This window comes from Stigmatopora argus, chromosome 1, assembly GCF_051989625.1.
Source record: "Stigmatopora argus isolate UIUO_Sarg chromosome 1, RoL_Sarg_1.0, whole genome shotgun sequence".
NCBI classification, from domain to species: Eukaryota; Metazoa; Chordata; class Actinopteri; order Syngnathiformes; family Syngnathidae; genus Stigmatopora; species Stigmatopora argus.
The window spans coordinates 20,793,200-20,811,983 of NC_135387.1; the positions used below are offsets into that span (position 1 = coordinate 20,793,200).

General features: G+C 43.5%; 1 protein-coding gene across 1 annotated transcript; it reads left to right on the plus strand.

Annotated features, from left to right (window-relative positions):
• The first annotated feature begins 590 nt into the window (after positions 1-590).
• Positions 591-17,814, plus strand: zhx3b (zinc fingers and homeoboxes 3b). The gene is made up of 7 exons (XM_077608332.1): positions 591-1,788; positions 7,546-8,426; positions 8,514-8,567; positions 14,375-15,808; positions 15,886-16,539; positions 16,772-17,012; positions 17,089-17,814. The coding sequence occupies exons 1-7, from the start codon at positions 1,743-1,745 to the stop codon at positions 17,145-17,147; spliced, it is 3,369 nt and encodes a 1,122-aa protein (XP_077464458.1). The 5' UTR covers positions 591-1,742; the 3' UTR covers positions 17,148-17,814.
• The last annotated feature ends 970 nt before the right edge of the window (positions 17,815-18,784 follow it).

Sequence of the window (18,784 nt, forward strand, 5' to 3'; positions counted from 1 at the left end):
GCTGCGAGACGTCCAATCATTATGTACTGGGAGAGCTTGCCATTGATAGGGTTATCACATCAAAATAGCTTGGGTGTCTAGTGGAAGTGTCGGGAAGCTTTTTGAAAGAGAGAGCATAAACAATTCGTATTTTCAAATGTTATTCCTTGAGAGCTATACTCACAATTTAAAAGTCAAAATACATGAAAATGTAATTTTTTAGTCATTTTACCACTTTTAAAGTCCAAAAAGTCTCTGAATTATTTTGACAATATTGTTACGCTGTGGCTAATCAATGAATATCTATCTATGAGTTCAATGAGTATCAATGAAACAAGGGATCCAGAAGAAGAAAAAAAGAAAAAAATCAATGCCACAGTGCAGACGTGACGCTCCTATTGGTCGGCTCTCTCACCACCTGTTTGCATATTTTAGTTCAGAGCCATATGCACCCATCCATCCCTACCCCAGTCCCACTAGAGCAGGGGTGGCCAAACCGGTCCTCGAGGGCCGCTGTGGGTGCAGGTTTTAGCTCCAACCAATCCAGCACAGACACTTTGACCAATGAGATTTCTGCAGAAAACAAGAAGCACCTGACTGCAATTCACTGATTGCACTCTTAGGACACCAGATTGGTGAAAAGGTGTCCTCTTGATGGGTTGGAATGAAAACCCGCACTCACTGTGGCCCTTTGTGGAACAGTTTGCCCACCCCAACACTAGAGTCTAGTGATTAGACTCTAGTGGGGCTGGGGTAGGGAACCTATGGCTCGGGAGCCACATGTGGCTCTTTTGATGGGTGCATATGGCTCTAGTGAGTAGACTGTAGTAGTGGGACTGAAAGATTTAACCAGCATTTAAGCAGTGTCTGTCGCTTTAAGAGAGGTCACCTGGGGGAGACAGGTGTGTAAATGGCTCTAATGCTGTACTGCGGCTGTTTAATAGCAGCGGGTCACGGGTGCCTGTCCCGTCCCGTCCCGTCCCGCCTCGTCCAGTCCGTGAATTGACGGCCCGGGCAAGGCGCATTCTCCTCGGCTCTTCGCCTCGCGACTCACGCCTCACGCCAACTCCACCGTCAGTGACGTGTGCATCACGTGCTCGCCTCTTCCCTCTCCGCGTCCGCCGTATTTTCCTTCCCTCCACTGGCTTGCTTGCTCCCGACGCTGGAAGCACTGGAAATAAACAAGCCCGGACCGACGACGACGGGTGGAGGGGCCGCGGCGGCGAGCAGTCGGGCTCCAAGGCGTCTTGACAACCGGCCGATGGACCGAGCAGCTTCCACCTTTAAGTTGCCATCAATGAGGCGTAGACTTCCCGGCAGCGGACTGCTTCCGCCGAGCTGCGAGCATTGAAAACTTTTTGTTTTGTTTGTTTGTTTATTTGTTCGATTTGCTTTGGGTTGGCCAGCCCGACATGCGTCGACGGCGTTGAGGTGAGTGTTGCTTCCTGGTCTTCCGTTCGCACCGCCGCTTCAAGCCTTGGCCCAACTTCGCGTCCACCTTCGCCGGCCAGCTGCACCGTATGTCGCCTGCTTAAAATGGCGACAGCCGACGGGGGGGTTGGTGGTGAGGGTGAGGGTTGTTCTCGGGCTGCGGGATTTACCCAAACGCCCCCCATCCCCACCCCCACCCCCACCCCCACCCCTACCACTCCGGGTGCGAAGGTTCGAACACGCGTATTATTTTTGTGCCCACGAAGTTGGGACTCTGCGCGGCTGCCTAACTTGAGCCAAAGGAAGGAAGGACGGCATCGTTAGGAGGAGAAATGTCTGATGGAAGTGAAGCTGCACCGATTTCCATTCATATCGCAAGTAAATTACTTTAATATTGTTTGGGCTCTCTGATATGCGAAAAGTTGTGGATTCGGAATAATAATAAATTGTTCACATTGACAATTATAGTCGTTAAAGTTCTCACTGAATCTTTAAGTATTTTCTCTTTATTACCAACTTAAAACAGCTCTCAAAGTAACGGTATCATAATAAAAAATAATAAAGAAATTATAATATCTGTTCAAAAATGAGGCAGACACTGCATTAAATGAAAGTAAAAATTACCCCTTTATTATTTATTATATTGCTATGCAGTTTACTATTAATAAGGCAAGTGACTATTTTTGTTTTTAAAAAAAGTTTAAAAAAAACTTAAATAGACACCATAAAGACCTAATCAATAGACCACAATATTAACATTTGCTATACAACTGTGGCCTCCATGACCCAAAATGCGATTTGGATGCCAGATCTTAGTTATTATATAATTGTCCTATTATTACTAATGGTTTTTATAATATTTTTTTAATGATTTAGTTAAACGGAAAATTTAACCAATAGAAATGAACATAAATGTGAATTATTTGAATTTGGGTTACATCGCCAGTGCAGGAACAGAAACACTTCGTAACTCATTGGCCCATTCACCCAAGTTCGAGTCTTGGTGTTTGCGTGTGGGTAGAACTGATGTCACAGCAATGGCAGCACTTATAAGACCTGTCGTTTTCTCTCTATGATTAAAAAAATAAACAAAATTTTGCGATTGGGGTAATTCGATACTTTGAGCGACGTCTTTCTCATGAATGTCATTCACATTGTCTGTTGTCTGTCCCGTTTTTAATGTAGCTGGATTGTGATATACCACTGTCAACAATGAGTTAGCATGGTGTCCTGGTGATGAATCATGTCTTGTTTTCATGACCGTGTGACTCTGGGGGATTTAAGACTTCACCCGCAGCGTCAATTGGGCCCATGACTCAATGTAGAGAAGGCAGGTTGCTGTGATGCCACTAAATTTATAACAACAGAGATGTTCCTCAGGCCCCTAATCCTCTTCAATACTTCTTTCTGGGGTTTGGTTTTCACCTGGCGGAGAATGAATGAATGAGAGATTTCCATTTTTCTTTTGACTTATTACATCGGCCATGCATACTGTTTCATTTGACGTGCTCAGTCTTGACTAAATGCGCCGACGAGGAAGTCATTTCTGCACGCCGCCCGATCAGTGACGTCACCCTCCCTCCCACTGTGTCACGACGATACACTCGTATCTCTGACAAGTTGACAAGCATTTCGGCGTCAACCCTTTAGTCGAACTGTCTTGGCAAGAGCAAGGTGATTCACACCCACACCCAGCACAAGCAGGTTTGGGTCAGCCCCAGCAACCTGTGCTCTTCTTGGCTACTTACCAGCTTGTGATGTCAGCCATTTTAGGTCCGACAGCACAGAGCATGATGCGACGCCATTTTTCTCTTCCCTTCCCTTCCCTTCCCTGCCCTCCTCTCCCTCTCCCTCTCTATTCAGCAGCCCAGTTCTGCATGCCCCAGCAGAGGCCACAGCAATGCAGCCCTTCTCAACCCACACAGCCATCTGCTCTGTGACCTGAAAGTCGCACAGAGATGATGGGCTGACCCAGTAGGAAACTGACATGTAGTATTCTTGCTGTTGCCGGAATCATGAGCGATACAAGCTAATCTCTGAGTTGTGACCATCAGCAAAGGCGGAATTGGGCCGAATTACTTAACTAAAACTTTAATTTATATACAAAAGGAGATTGAGCAGACTTGGCCTGAAACTTTAAAACTAGGTCTATTTCAGGCTTTTGGCATGACGTCACTGCAGGCCATGCTTTTGGGTAGATGTCTTATTCTTATCTTGAGGGGAGAAAGCGAGAGGTAGCCAAGGCAGACGTCTGAAAGAGTAGTTGGGCATTTGCTTAGCAGGAAGAGTCTGCATCATATCTGCCCAATAAGTTTATTCGGCAACCACACCGAGCTGGCATATGCTAGCGTTTCGGTGGGAGCTGCTAAGATGCTTGGAATGCTGCGACAAACAAACAAAGTTAACCATAGTGCGTGTGCATGTGTACGGTACACACACTTTGTTTTCCTGAACTGTCTCTGGGTAGTGGTAGTGTTTGGGGCGGAGGGGTAGGAAGGAGGTGGTTTCCATGGGGACAGTAACACACCAGTGGCGCTGCCGACCTGTCTCCCTCGCCCAAACATGCTACAAGAAGGAGGAGGGGGACAAAACAGAGGGAGGCCTAGAGGGGAAGTGCAGGCTAGGGGGTGAGGGGGGGGGGGGGGGGTGTATATGCGTGACGTAAAAAGCGAGGAAGCTTGAAACTAGATAAACAAGCAACCGGCGTGCATTCATTGAGGAGAGCATAGTCATCTGGTCATATTTTAAATACTTTGCGACTGATATTTCTGTTACCAAGCTATCAAACCTCAGGAATCCCTGTGAATGTGTTATTATTGGAATGTGCATTCTGCTTCGTGGATTCAGCGGAGGCCTCCAATGAAGTCAGGCCGAGGGATGGAAGGTCATGTTGCGTACGGCTAGCAAACAGGCTGCGTGGAGAATGACCGTTCTGAACTAGGAAGACAACTTGTACGTTTGTGTCAATGGAAGATGTGCGAAGGAAAACTAGCCGCCTCCAGACCGCCGTAAACAAGTTTCACACACACCCGCAGGCACGCAGGCTACCACCCCCGCGCGCATACGTACGTAAGCACATATGCGCCCTCGCTCAACTTGCCCCGCCTCCCATCGACTCGCACAGGAAGCACACACACGCAAATGCTGACACGCAGGCACAAACACGTGACACCCAATTTGATGCCATTGCGTTCATACGCTGTGAATTAACGAGATGGCCTTTTGTTCACAGCATATTGTGCTTTGTTTGCATCTTCACCTGAATGAGGCCTGTAGCCCTTGATTAGCCCAAACTTTGCTTTACTACCACTTAAGCTCAACTTTATACGGAGCCCTGAATTTTACATCGTCCATGAGTTTCATTTTTTTTTTTTTCCCTTCCCAACATCCAGTATTTAGTTGAGAATCATAAGTCTGTGGCAGCTATTGAGGTGAGCCCTCCCAGTTTAAATGGTTTGATTGGATGTCTACTAGTAAAACATTTAAATTCGCAGCGGACGGATCAAACGAGCCACGTGATTAGATGTCTGGCACTGAATGAGTTCATTAAATGGACGCGTAGACTACATTTAGCTTCTACTCATTGACCGAGGAGCTTCTTTGCCTTGGAACATTCCAGTCTCAGCCAGTACAGCGTGGGGGGGTTCCGTTTGAGGTGGCGAAGCGGAGTGGAGCGCTGCATGATTGTAGTTCAGAGCGCGAAGGGGCCGTCGAAAAGCGGGGGTGAGCAGGGTGCGGTGTTTGGAGGGGGTATCGCGTAGGGAAAATTCCTCTCCAAGACACCTCCACGCTTCCACAAGCCCAAAAGCAGCTCCCCATCCCCCACCGGTGTCTCCCGCTCGTCTCACCCGACACAGCCACGTAATGGATGACCGACTGTCCACCCATGAGCCTTTGTGCCGATCACGTGACCAGTCTGCCTTGGCAGCATGGTGCTCCCTGGTGCAGAATTGAATGGCAAAGAAGTAGGAGGGGTGCAGAACAGCCCTGGCCAAGCGTAGCAACTCTCCCTCCGGGTGGACCGGGGAACAAGGGGCATCATGTTCCTTCAACAGTAACCAATCTCTGTTGCCTATTAACTCCTTACGTTCCACACTAAGCTATGCCAAATGGCTCAAAGCATGAGGGAAGAAGAAACGCAATTCCATTTCTCTGTTAAAGAGATGTGGAGCAACGTTTTAGCATTTCAATGAGAGGAATTGCTGATGGCGTATTCGGTGTGTGAAAGTGTAGCGTCGCCGTTGAGTGAGTGTTAAATGTCGTCTGAAACTAACATACCATGTATTTTTTTTGCCATGTAATTTTTGCATGTTTACTTTGCGGGCGAGAGAGAAGGAAGGCCTTGACAGTGTTTGTAGAAAGGCAGGTTTCTATTATCGCCAACATTTTGATTCGGCATCTCTAGCAGCAATTGTGCCTTGCATAATAAGGGGCAGGGCATTCAAATTTACCAGTTAAACTGGTGAGTGCCTGTCTGGTCACTTAGCGTATGAAGTGTTACGTCCAGGGCCTAGAATCATCTTCCACAAGTCTTCTTCCCTTCCTCCTTATCAGAGGTGGGTAGTATTGAGTTCCATTTATGCAATACATTTTTGTGTGAATTATGGTTGTCAATGTATTTTTAATACAGTATAGTTTTTACTACTACTTTAGAGGAAGACACGTAACTTACTTACATTGCCATAATTTAACTACTTTTGAATCACTATTTGTATTTTTATGTATTTCTAATTGCGTGTACAATCACTTTTGGGTTCTTAAGAGAAACATTTATCACGTAGCTCTGTTTGATTAATTCATTGACAAACCTTTGACATTTGGCTGCTTTTGACTCCTAAACTAACTTACTAACACAACTCTGCACAGAAGCAAAACAATTTTCGAAGTGACTCATTGACGTCAAGAATGGGAGGAATCTCTAAATCTAATTTACAGATAATCTCCAACTCACCCTTGCCCTGAATGAGAATAAGTGCCATAGAACAAAGATAGATTAACTACAAAAAAGAACAGTGACATCATGTGCTGTCATTTGTGCCTGCCTTAAATTGCCACCTTTATAGTTTAGAGCACCTCCATTTGGAACTTGAGACACATACAAGAGGCTAGAGTTATGCAATATCTAGAATTCTGACAATATTGTGCAGAATGCAAAGATGCGGCATCAGACTGTGTTATCACTTGTAATCCTATACTAACTAAATAAGCCCGCGGGTGAATAAAAAATGAAGGTGGTTGGACCCATTGGAACTGTCATAGGGAGCAAAGGATTAGGCAATAACAATACTGCTAGATACAAATCTAAATTGTCTGAATTCACAATTTTGTTGCAATCAAATTAAATCTAAGTATATATGTAGTAACTCTGCTTTTTGATCCTGTTTCCATGACTTTTAAAAACTCATTAATTGTGGCCAAATGGCCATGAATTTATTGAAAAAACAAGCGTCAAAAATGATATTTTTGGTGTCTTTGACATTGATAAAAAATATATCAGAGGAGATTTGCACAAGTAATTACTTGGATTAACTGTTGCGTTAATCTCAAGCAACAGTACGTTTCCATGTGTTGATTCTGGCTACTCTGCTCTGCGCCTGGGGGAGGGAGAAAAGGGAGGTGAGATGGTAAAACTCCTCCTCCGGAAACCTCGCCATTTTGTGCGGATACACAAGAAATATTCATCCATTGGTAGCAAAAAAACCTCACCCAGCTGGAAAAATATGAAAAACTACAGTTAAGAGTAGACCTGTACTGCAAATATTTGACAATTTTTCCTTCCAAGGTGTGCAAGGGTAGGATACGTTTCCCCTGAAAGCTCTCCCTGTGAGGATGGAGGGGGGTCTTGATGGAGGGGAAGTGAGATGTAGCAGAATGGGGGAGGGGAGGGGAGTGGAAGGGGTCAGAAAGGAACACTCCTAAAATAATCTTTTCCCAAGAAGTTGAGGGAGCTTGAAAAATCCTCACCAATGAGCACGACGATGCACAAAAGCCATTTCATTTGGGGGTTTGATTGGTCTTGGCGTGGAGGACACCGCATCCTCCCATGGCTTTTAAGAATAGACCGACTGAACAACTTGATGTTTGCATGGCGTTGTAAGATCAAATGTTTCATCGTCTCCCCATTGCCTTTTACAGGCCGCCATGAGAGCTCCAAGTGGACCTATGGACATACCGTGTGCACGCCCTCCCTCTGCGCCCGGCCCATAGGCTACCAGTTACCAGCACCCATCCTCCCAATCGTACCCCGCTCGCAGTTATTTGAGCCCCGCGCCCCACCGTGCGGCCACACCATGGCCAGCAAGAGGAAGTCCACAACACCCTGTATGATCCCCAGCAAAATCATACGAAACTTGGAAGATGCTGAAGCCGACATGCCAGTTCTTCAGAGGCAAACCACCATTTCAGGAGGAGATGCACGCGGCCCGCATGACCTGGCAGACGCTCCCAAACTAGAGGCAGCGGACGCCGCCATAGACGACGCTGGTTCCTACCTTTGCAAGCCTTGTAGCTTTGAAACCTACGACCTCAACTTGTTCTTGGACCACGTCTACGCCAGACACCCAGAATTCCGTTCAGATCCGTGCTTCCTCTGTGTGAATTGCGGGTTTTCGGCACTGAAATTTGAGGGTCTGGCCCTGCATAATGCCAGGATTCACCCCAGCACCTTTAACTGTCCTCTGCAGCTGAGGAGGAAGGACAGGAGGGCGGTAGTGGAGCAGACTATAGTAAGTGGGACGGATGAGGGCAAAGATAATGAGATTTCCATCACCAGAACTCCAATCATGAAGATGCTAAAGGGCAAATCTGAGCCTAAACGGATTGTAGTCTCCCAGCTGCCTTCCTCAGATGGGCACTCCATATGTAGTTCCAAAGAGCTCGAGAAAAAGGAGACCATCTCAGTCACACACGTGCCGACAATTGTCCACAACGGAACAAGTAGGGTCACCATACCCTCTGCGATTCAGATTGTCAATGGGTCTGGAACATTACCGGTGATCAAGACCACCGTCGCACAGGTAAGGTTTTCTTAGGCCTTGCTTTGTTTTACTGTCTTAGCGGTTTCAAAAAGACATTCAACATGTCCAATGGTGGTTTCTGTTCAGAACAAAAGCCTCCATCAGTCCTCAGATGCCACATCTGCCAAGAATCTCCCAAAGGTAATTCTTGTTTTGATCACAACCTGTTAAGCATGGATAATGTGCTTTGATTTGTATGTTTTTTTTTGTTTTCACCAAAAATGTGATTAAAAAAAAAAAGTTACTGCTAAATACCTAAAGAAAATTCTAACAATGTTTCTATTATTAGACACTCTTGATGCCATCCTCAATAAATTCAACTAAGGACTAAACTAATTTTCCTAGCGACAGTAGTATATGTTTTGACGAAAGTTTGGCGACACTCTTTTTCCTTGTCGACGATAATGTCAAATATTTATTCATCTTATTAGACGTGCTTCATAACTGAGCAAAGAATACCCCGAGATTTGGTACAAACGTAAAGCTGGCATGCAAAATGACTTGAATGGCTGGACATCGTAAGGCTTTTTCTTTTAAAAAAAGTGGTCTATGTAAAGTAAAGCTTTTATTTGTTTAAAAAATAAATACTATGTATATATAGTCAGGCTTTTTTCTTTAAAAATGACCATGTATATTAAGGGTTTTTATTAAAAAATGACCATGTATTGTAAGGCTTTTTTATTTAAAAAAAACGACCATGTACAGTAAAGCGTTTTTCTTAAAAGACGACATAGTATAGTAAGGCTTTTTTTCTTAAAAAATGACATAGTATTGTAAGGCTTTTTTCTTTAAAAAAACGACATAGTATTGTAAGGCTTTTTTTCGTAAAAAACGACATAGTATAGTAAGGCTTTTTTCTTAAAAAACAACATAGTATAGGCTTTTTTCTTTAAAGACGACATAGTATAGTAAGGCTTATTTTCTTTAAAAACGACACAGTATAGTAAGGCTTTTTTGTGTTTAAAAACGACATAGTATAGTAAGGCTTTTTATTTACAAAAAAGACCATGTATAGTAAGGCTTTTTTCTTAAAAAATGACCATGTATAGTAAGGCTTTTTTGTTTAAAAAAGACCATGTATAGTAAGGCTTTTTTTCTTAAAAAACGACATAGTATAGTAAGGCTTTTTTCTTAAAAAACAACATAGTATAGGCTTTTTTCTTTAAAGACGACATAGTATAGTAAGGCTTATTTTCTTTAAAAACGACACAGTATAGTAAGGCTTTTTTGTGTTTAAAAACGACATAGTATAGTAAGGCTTTTTATTTACAAAAAAGACCATGTATAGTAAGGCTTTTTTCTTAAAAAATGACCATGTATAGTAAGGCTTTTTTGTTTAAAAAAGACCATGTATAGTAAGGCTTTTTTTCTTAAAAACGACATAGTATAGTAAGGCTTTTTTTCCTAAAAAAACGACATAGTATAGTATGGCTTTTTTCCCCTAAAAAAACGACATAGTATAGCATGGCTTTTTTTCTTGAAAAACGACATAGTAGAGGAAGGCTTTTTCCCTGAAAACCGACATAGTATAGTATGGCTTTTCCCCCTAAAAAACGACATAGTATAGTATGGCTTTTTTCCTTTAAAAAACGACATAGTATAGTAAGGATTTTTTTCCTAAAAAACGACATAGTATAGCATGGCTTTTTTTCTTGAAAAACGACATAGTAGAGGAAGCCTTTTTTTCTTAAAAAACGATATTGTATAGTAAGGCTTCTTTTCTTTAAAAAAACGACATAGTATTGTAAGGCTTTTTTTCGTAAAAAACGACATAGTATAGTAAGGCTTTTTTCTTAAAAAAACAACATAGTATAGGCTTTTTTCTTTAAAGACGACATAGTATAGTAAGGCTTATTTTCTTTAAAAACGACACAGTATAGTAAGGCTTTTTTGTCTTTAAAAACGACATAAAGGCTTTTTTGTCTTTTAAAAACGACTTAAAGTGGTCTATGTAAAGTAAAGCTTTTATTTGTTTAAAAAATAAATACTATGTATATATAGTCAGGCTTTTTTCTTTAAAAATGACCATGTATATTAAGGGTTTTTATTAAAAAATGACCATGTATAGTAAGGCTTTTTTATTTAAAAAAAACGACCATGTACAGTAAAGCGTTTTTCTTAAAAGACGACATAGTATAGTAAGGCTTTTTTTCTTAAAAAATGACATAGTATTGTAAGGCTTTTTTCTTAAAAAAAAGACATAGTATTGTAAGGCTTTTTTTCGTAAAAAACGACATAGTATAGTAAGGCTTTTTTCTTAAAAAACAACATAGTATAGGCTTTTTTCTTTAAAGACGACATAGTATAGTAAGGCTTATTTTCTTTAAAAACGACACAGTATAGTAAGGCTTTTTTGTCTTTAAAAACGACATAGTACAGTAAGGCTTTTTATTTACAAAAAAGACCATGTATAGTAAGGCTTTTTTCTTAAAAAATGACCATGCATAGTAAGGCTTTTTTGTTTAAAAAAGACCATGTATAGTAAGGCTTTTTTTTCTTAAAAAACGACATAGTATAGTAAGGCTTTTTTTCCTAAAAAAACGACATAGTATAGTATGGCTTTTTTCCCCTAAAAAAATGACATAGTATAGCATGGCTTTTTTTCTTGAAAAACGACATAGTCGAGGAAGGCTTTTTCCCTAAAAAACGACATAGTATAGTATGGCTTTCCCCCCTAAAAACGACATAGTATAGTATGGCTTTTTTTCCTAAAAAACGACATAGTATAGCATGGCTTTTTTTCTTGAAAAACGACATAGTAGAGGAAGCCTTTTTTTCTTAAAAAACGATATTGTATAGTAAGGCTTCTTTTCTTAAAAAACGACATAGTATAGTAAGGCTTTTTTTCTTTAAAAAATGACAGCAAGTAAGGCTAAGAGAGTCGGAGAATAAATCTGACTTCTGATTCTTCACCTTCTAGTTGTTGCTGTGGTCCACTGGCAAAATCTTTGGGTCAGAACATGAGGCGGGAATCAGGAGTGAGTTCAATTCCACTCGTTGCAATTCTCAAATTGTTTATTGAGGTAATTAAAAGGATAAATATAACTTCCAATCACATCATTTCACAAGTCACTGTGGTCCAGTGGCAAAGACAATGGGTCAGAACTTCAGGTGGACTCAAGTTCAAATCAGAAGTGAGTTTGATTCCACTCTTTGCAATTCTCAAATTGTTTATTGAGGTAATTAAAAGGATAAATATAACTTCCAATCACAACATTTCAGAAGACACTGTGGTCCAGTGGCAAGAACAATGGGTTGAAATTGAAGTTGGACACAAGTTCAAATCTGGAGTGAGTTCAAGTCCACTCTTTGCAAATCTCAAATTGTTTATTGAGGTGATGAAAATGATAAATATAACTTCCAATCATCTCATTTCAGAAGTCACTGTGGTCCAGTGGCAAAGACAATGGGTCAGACAGACCTCAAGTTAGTGGATTTGACTGCCATGTGGGAGATGGGGTTCGAATCCTGCTCTCGTTTGACTAATCACTACACTAGTAGTTCAGTAAATGGGTAATCCTTTTTTCATTCAAATAAAGACTTAGTCATTTTTTTCAGCAAAACAATATTTCCGGTCAGCCTTCGGCTGACCGGAGGACAGTTGGGAGGGGGGGGTTCCTGGTGGTGTTCGACAGTCGGCCTTCGGCCGACTGCCGACACCATACAGTCGTTGACTGGCGACACCGGGACGTGAACCCTCGACACCCACGTCGCAGGCAGGTGACTTACCCACTACACCACGAGGCGGCCCGCCTATATATGATTGGGAGTTATATTTATCCTTTTCATTACCCAAATAAACAATTTGAGAATTGCAAAGAGTGGAATTGAACTCATTCCTGATTTGAACTTGAGTCCACCTGAAGTTCTGACACATTGTCTTGCCACTGGACCACAGTGACTTCTGAAATGATGTGATTGGAAGTTATATCTATCCTTTTCATTACCTCAATAAACAATTTGAGAATTGCAAAGAGTGGAATTGAACTCATTCCTGATTTGAACTTGAGTCCACCTGAAGTTCTGACCCATTGTCTTTGCCACTGGACCACAGTGACTTCTGAAATGATGTGATTGGAAGTTATATCTATCCTTTTCATTACCTCAATAAACATTTTGAGAATTGCAAAGAGTGGAATTGAACTCATTGCTGATTTGAACTTGAGTCCACCGGAAGTTCTGACCCATTGTCTTTGCCACTGGACCACAGTGACTTCTGAAATGATGTGATTGGAAGTTATATCTATCCTTTTCATTACCTCAATAAACAATTTGAGAATTGCAAAGAGTGGAATTGAACTCACTCCCGATTTGAACTTGAGTCCACCAGAAGTTCTGACCGTTTGTCTTTGCAACTGGACCACAGTGACTTCTGAAATGAAGTGATTGGAAGTTATATTTATCCTTTTCATTACCTCAATAAACAATTTGTGAATTGCAAAGAATGGAATTGAACTCACTCCTGATTCCCACCTCAAGTTCTGAACCAATATTTTTGCCACTGGACCACAGCAATAACTAGGAGAAGAATCAGAAGTCAGATTTATTCTCCGACTTTCTTAGCCTTACTATACTTTGTCGATTTTTTAAAGAAAAAAGCCTTACTATATACAGACGCTCCACTACTTACGAACATTCAACTTACGAACAACGGTACATACGAACATGTCTGCAAATTGCGTTTAAGTCCAAAAATGTTCGCAAGTCCAATTTTGTATTTCGCGCCTTTTTCGGAGTAGTACTTATTTCCGCCGCTAATACCGACGCCTGGCGCTGTGAGAGCTCAGCTCACCCAGCATCTACCTTCTTCTTCGTTGCAGTGCGGAAGTGCGTGAATGTATCTCCAGTGTGCAAAGAACCTTTTTCATTTGTATCATTAAATATCTCATGCATCCAATATTGAATATGGTTGGTAAAAAGCTTCTATTGAGGGAGTTGCAAGGAAGAGGCAAGCCATTTCATTTGAAACGAGTGGCAATAATAACGAAGCTTGATGCGCGTGAGAGTGGTGAGCGTTTCACGGGCATTGAATCGTTCGACCGTCAGTACCATTTATAAACAGAAAGATCGAGCAGCAGGACCCAAATATTGAACGTTGCACAAAGTTTGCAAATCAATTGAATGATGCCATACAGTGCTACCGCATCATTTATGATGAAAAAAAGAAGAAAACTGTGCAATCGTCATTAGGTCGCTTCTTTTGGCCAGTTTCTAATACATAAATCTCTCTCTCTCTCTACAGTACTGTACATATTCTCTCCATTTTATTAAATTTTTTTTTTTCAGTAAAAACCAATGCGTGTTACTTATACAAGCCTTAAACATACAAATGCACTTATATAAACCTTCAATATACTTATATCGGCCTTAAACATACAAATGCACTTATATAAACCTTCAATATACTTATATCGGCCTTAAACATAAATTATATTACAAAATATAGCACTGAATCAACTTACAAACAAATTCAACTTATGAACAATCGCTCGGAACCAATTGCGTTCGTAAGTAGAGGAGCGTCTGTATTCCTGAACACTTATTTCATAGGCTGCGCTCGTGTGCTGCTTAATTGCCGGCCATTGCAATAATACAACTACAAATATGTGCTATGTGGGAAGAAAAAGAATAACCGACTGCTACTGCCTATATATTTACGACCAATACAGGTAGGCTCATGCAGGCAGCATTGACGTCGCCATGCTCAAAAAGTTGATCTATTATGCCACTATCATCTGTCTGTTGTTTACTTTTTCTTTCAATGCATCCTGTTGAGTTAGGTGAAAGTTCAAATTTGGTTCAAGGAAGTTAAACTGAAAATTTGCGCACAAATTTGGGATTTTGAAAAAATGAGGCGTTATTCATTATTCATTTTGGGTTTTTTTTTGAAGGTTTTTTGGGGGGGAAAACCAAACCATGTGTTCACCACATGTTCTGTTTTAATCCAGGTCATGATTCCTTTGAGCAGCATCCCCACCTACAACGCTTCCATGGACTCTTCCTCTTTTTTGAAGACTTCCTTCAGCAAATTCCCATACCCCACCAAAGCGGAGCTCTGCTACCTGACTGTGGTAACAAAGTTCCCCGAAGAGCAAATCAAGATCTGGTTCACAGCACAAAGACTCAAACAGGGCATCAGCTGGTCTCCTGAGGAAATCGAAGAGGCCAGGAGGAAGATGTTCAACACTATCATCCAAACTGCCGGCCCCGGCGCACAGAACCAGTCGCGGAGTCCCGCTCCGCACACAATCACAGTCTTGGGAACCACCGGGATTCCTCAAATCCTGCAAGGCTCGCTTGTCAGCCAAGCGGGCGTCATCGTGGCGCAGCCCGTGGTGGCCAACGGAATTCAGGTCAACGGCGCCCCCGTGGCGCTGGCTGTCACGCCTAAGCCGCAGGCGGCAGCCCGGCCCGTGATGCAGGCACGGCCCGCCGCTGCGCCCACCACCGACAAGGGCGCCGGCGTGATGGTGGGGGCGGCAGGCAGCAGCGTGGGGAACGACGTCATCGGCAGCAGTAAAAGTAACAGAAGCGCAGGAGGCGCCACGGCCAGCGTCATTAGCGCCATTAGCGCCGACGGTCAAGCCAGTGTCATCAACCTCACTTTGGGGAGCAATCATCGCGGAAACCAAAAGGCGAAAAGCCACGGTAGCAAAACCGATGTCAGTAAGAGTTCAAATTCTCCCAAAGCCCTCGCCGACAGCAAGCTTTCACAAGGCTGCACTGCCATCGAAGACAGCGGGCAGAAGAGCAAAGACGCAAAGGGTAGCGACAAGAAAAACGAAACTTCCAGCGCCGGCATGGGCGACGCGGACGTGAGCACAAGCAACCTCTTAAAAATGGACGAGGCATCGTCGCCTTCTTCCAAATCCTCGTCACCATCCCCGGCGGTGGGTGCCTCCTGCGGCTCCCGTGGCATTAACACCTTCTTGGACCCCAACTTTTGCAAAAGCAAAAAATCCCAGGAGCAACTGGGCACCCTCAAGGACAGTTTTGTGACCAACCCGTACCCTGACCAAGAGGAGGTGGCGCGCCTCATCTCCCTGACGGGGCTTACGGTGCGGGAAGTTCGCAAGTGGTTTAGCGATCGACGCTACCACCTTCGCAACCTCAAGGGCCCGCGGGCCAGCGCAGGTCCGCCAACCAAGTCGACCCCAGGGAGCGGCGAAGGCGGCGTCGAGGCGGACAGCCCCGAACCCATCGACCTGTCGGAAAACGGCGTCGGCAACTCCGGCACAGAAACTCCTCAGCACAATTCTGCCCCTCTGAGCCCGACCTCGACGCACACTCCCACGTCACCCAGTACGCCATCGCGCAGACTGCCCAGATCGCCTTCTCCTGATTTCACACTGATGCGCTACAAGGAGAGAGAACCCCATCAGGTGAGCAGGAGACTACGAATGACAATGTTTACACCTGGTTATTAAGCCACTGATTGACTTTTGTTCTTGGCATTTAGATCAGAGCGCTAGAGGCCAGTTTTGCTCAGGACCCCGAACCGTCGGGAGACGAAGTGGACAAACTGCGAAGTGAGACCAAAATGACCAGAAGGGAGATCCATAATTGGTTCACCGAGAGGCGGAAGAAAGCAGCAGCGGCTGAAAAAAGGAAAGAAGAGACTGCGTGGGCATCGAGCGGGGAGACGGAAGCTGACGGAGCTGAGTGCCCCAACGACGACGCTTCCGGAGAACCCAAAGTCAACCCCATCAAAATCAATTTAAAGATGCTAAAGGTGACCGAAGCTAATGGTAATCCGGAGGACGGTGCGCCAGAAAGCCCCGCTGGAAACGCTCAATCCACTACAAACCCGGCGGCCAAACCCGCCGCGCTGCGAGGTAAGAAAACGGCGGAGCAACTGCACCTGCTCAAGCAAATCTACGCGCGGACGCAGTGGCCCAGCGCCACCCAGTACGACGATCTCATCTCGGGCACGGGGCTGCCCCGGCCCGACGTGGTGCGCTGGTTTGGCGATTGTCGCTACATGCAGAAGAACAGCCAACTGAAGTGGTTGGAGGCTTACCAAAACACGGCCCTGGAGGAAGAGCTTGACCAGAAGAACGTGCACTTTCTCCAGGTCCACCTGGATAGCCATGGCAGTCATGAAGAGTCCCAGGTACTGATGATTATCAAGTAAATTATTGGCTCAAAGTTATTTTACAATAGACCCTGTAAATGTTAATGTAAACCATATCCAATTCAAAGCGAGGCTAACACAATTTCCAGCTCACATTTTTTTCCAATCGGGTGGGGGGTGTTTTGCATAGTTTAATGATTCATCTATACTTTGGTCTTTCTTGTGCATCCTTGAGACAAGCCACATTGATCCCTGGCCTTTCTCGCTGCAGTTACAGGAGCTGGCAAAAATGACCAGTTTGACAACAGATCTCGTGAGACACTGGTTCGCCAGCAGGCCGTCCGCAGCTCGACCCGAGCGAGGGGCGTTGCCAAAACCTGCAGCAGAGCCACTGTTGGCAGGCTCCTCCCCTCCGGAGTCGCAGGCGAGAAGGGGGAGCGATGAGAAAATAGGGCAGTCGCTGTGCGGCCAAGCAGGGGAGGGCAATTCTCGCGAGGTTCTCTCATCTAAAGGTACTTTGTGCAGCGTGAAATCTAATGAGATCTACTCGCACTCTAATGCTATCCTTTGCTGTTTGAATTACTACAGGAGAAGATTGTGGAGAATTGGCAGACATGACAGAATCACTTGGTGTGAATGGGCCTTGAACCACTACAATGGGTGGATGGGATCTCAGCTGCTATGTGAGATGGGCACAAATGTCTGGTTCTGATCAGCGACCCTTTTTTCCTCTTCATGCCCCTTTCAATATCCTGCTGTGCACCGTGTTGCTTCTAGGCTTGTTCAAGTAGTAGTGGAATAGCGACAAAGGGTGGTGAGGGATCTACAGATAGGAGGCTCGACCAAGTTCTCATCATGTTCATTTAGTGAGTTTTCTTTGCTAAATGTGTTTCCTGACGCCTTAAGAAGACACGCCACGTTGCACTCATTCTGGACTCTGGCAGCTGACACGAAACGTGCAAGTTCATAAGAGTCTTATGACAAACCAAGCACTGATGTTTTTTTCTGACTGTCCATTTTTTGTGTATATTGTTTAAAATTATAAAGGATCAGATGCCTTTTTCCTAAGAAGACAAAATCAAATACTGACAAGTGGAAAGTTTTGTTTATACAGTTTTAGATCAAGTGCTTCTTTTTTGTCTTTGAAGTGTTAGTTTATAATGGAACTTTTACATAATACATTTAGGTGTAAAGACAAAAAACAGGGCTTTTCCAAAGTTCCCTATTTAGGTTTAATGTATACTTTTTACAGTTAGTTATTTGAAAAATAAAGAAATATCCACGAAAGATTTTCTCCGTGGATCAATACTTAGATTTTCTGATTGTGTATGCTTAAAGATGCTTTATATATGAATGTGGATTAGACATATGGCTTCTAACAAAGTGAACATGCATGTGCGCATGCACAGGAACTAAGACAGCGTTGTATGAAGTAGTAGGTATTTTATTTACTACTTCAGTCTTGAATACGCTTATGAAAGGCAAAATTAAAACGAATACTTTTACTTTCTTTAGTTTAGGCACATTACAGAAAGCCGAGGCAATCAGTAAAGAAACAAAAAGACACTGATGGGCCCTGCACAGACATCTAAAGTAAGAATTGGGTGATTCTCAGGTACTAGACCTATTTCAACCCCAAACTGCATGAATCATAAAAAAAAGTGTACAAAAACAAACTATTTGAGCATGGGGGCATCATTTTCTTTCTAGAGACCCGGGTCAGTCAAAATGGCTGCAAGTTGTATGAAGGTGAATGCTTGGGCATGACAGAAGTAGTAATGCAGCATGGAAACCGGATGGATACGGACGCTAAAAAAAACTTCTCGTGGGTGTGTGATCCCGCTCATCCTTGCGCTTACCTTTATCACACTTACCTCAATCACATTATACCTTATGGCTTGGGTGTGTCTCAGAGGTCAAACACTGAGCAACAATACTGACTACATCATCATCGAGAAAACAAACAGGCAAAGTTTGTATACGCGCAGCCACTGAAGGCACCTTGACATTCATCCAAAAACTCAGAGGCATCCCCTCCTGTAAAGCCAAAAGAAGGAATGACGTTTCCATTTAGACGAAAGCACAGCAGCAGTGAAACATAGACCCACCCTCGAAAACACATGATGGCAGTGGTCCAACTTATTAAATATGGCATATTTTCCCCCTCCTGCAGGCTGGCGGACCAAAATCTTTGACTTTGACAACACGCTCACACGACAGTGCAGCACGATAAAAATGATCCTTGCCGACATGAATCAAATTACATCGATGCAATTGATTTGAC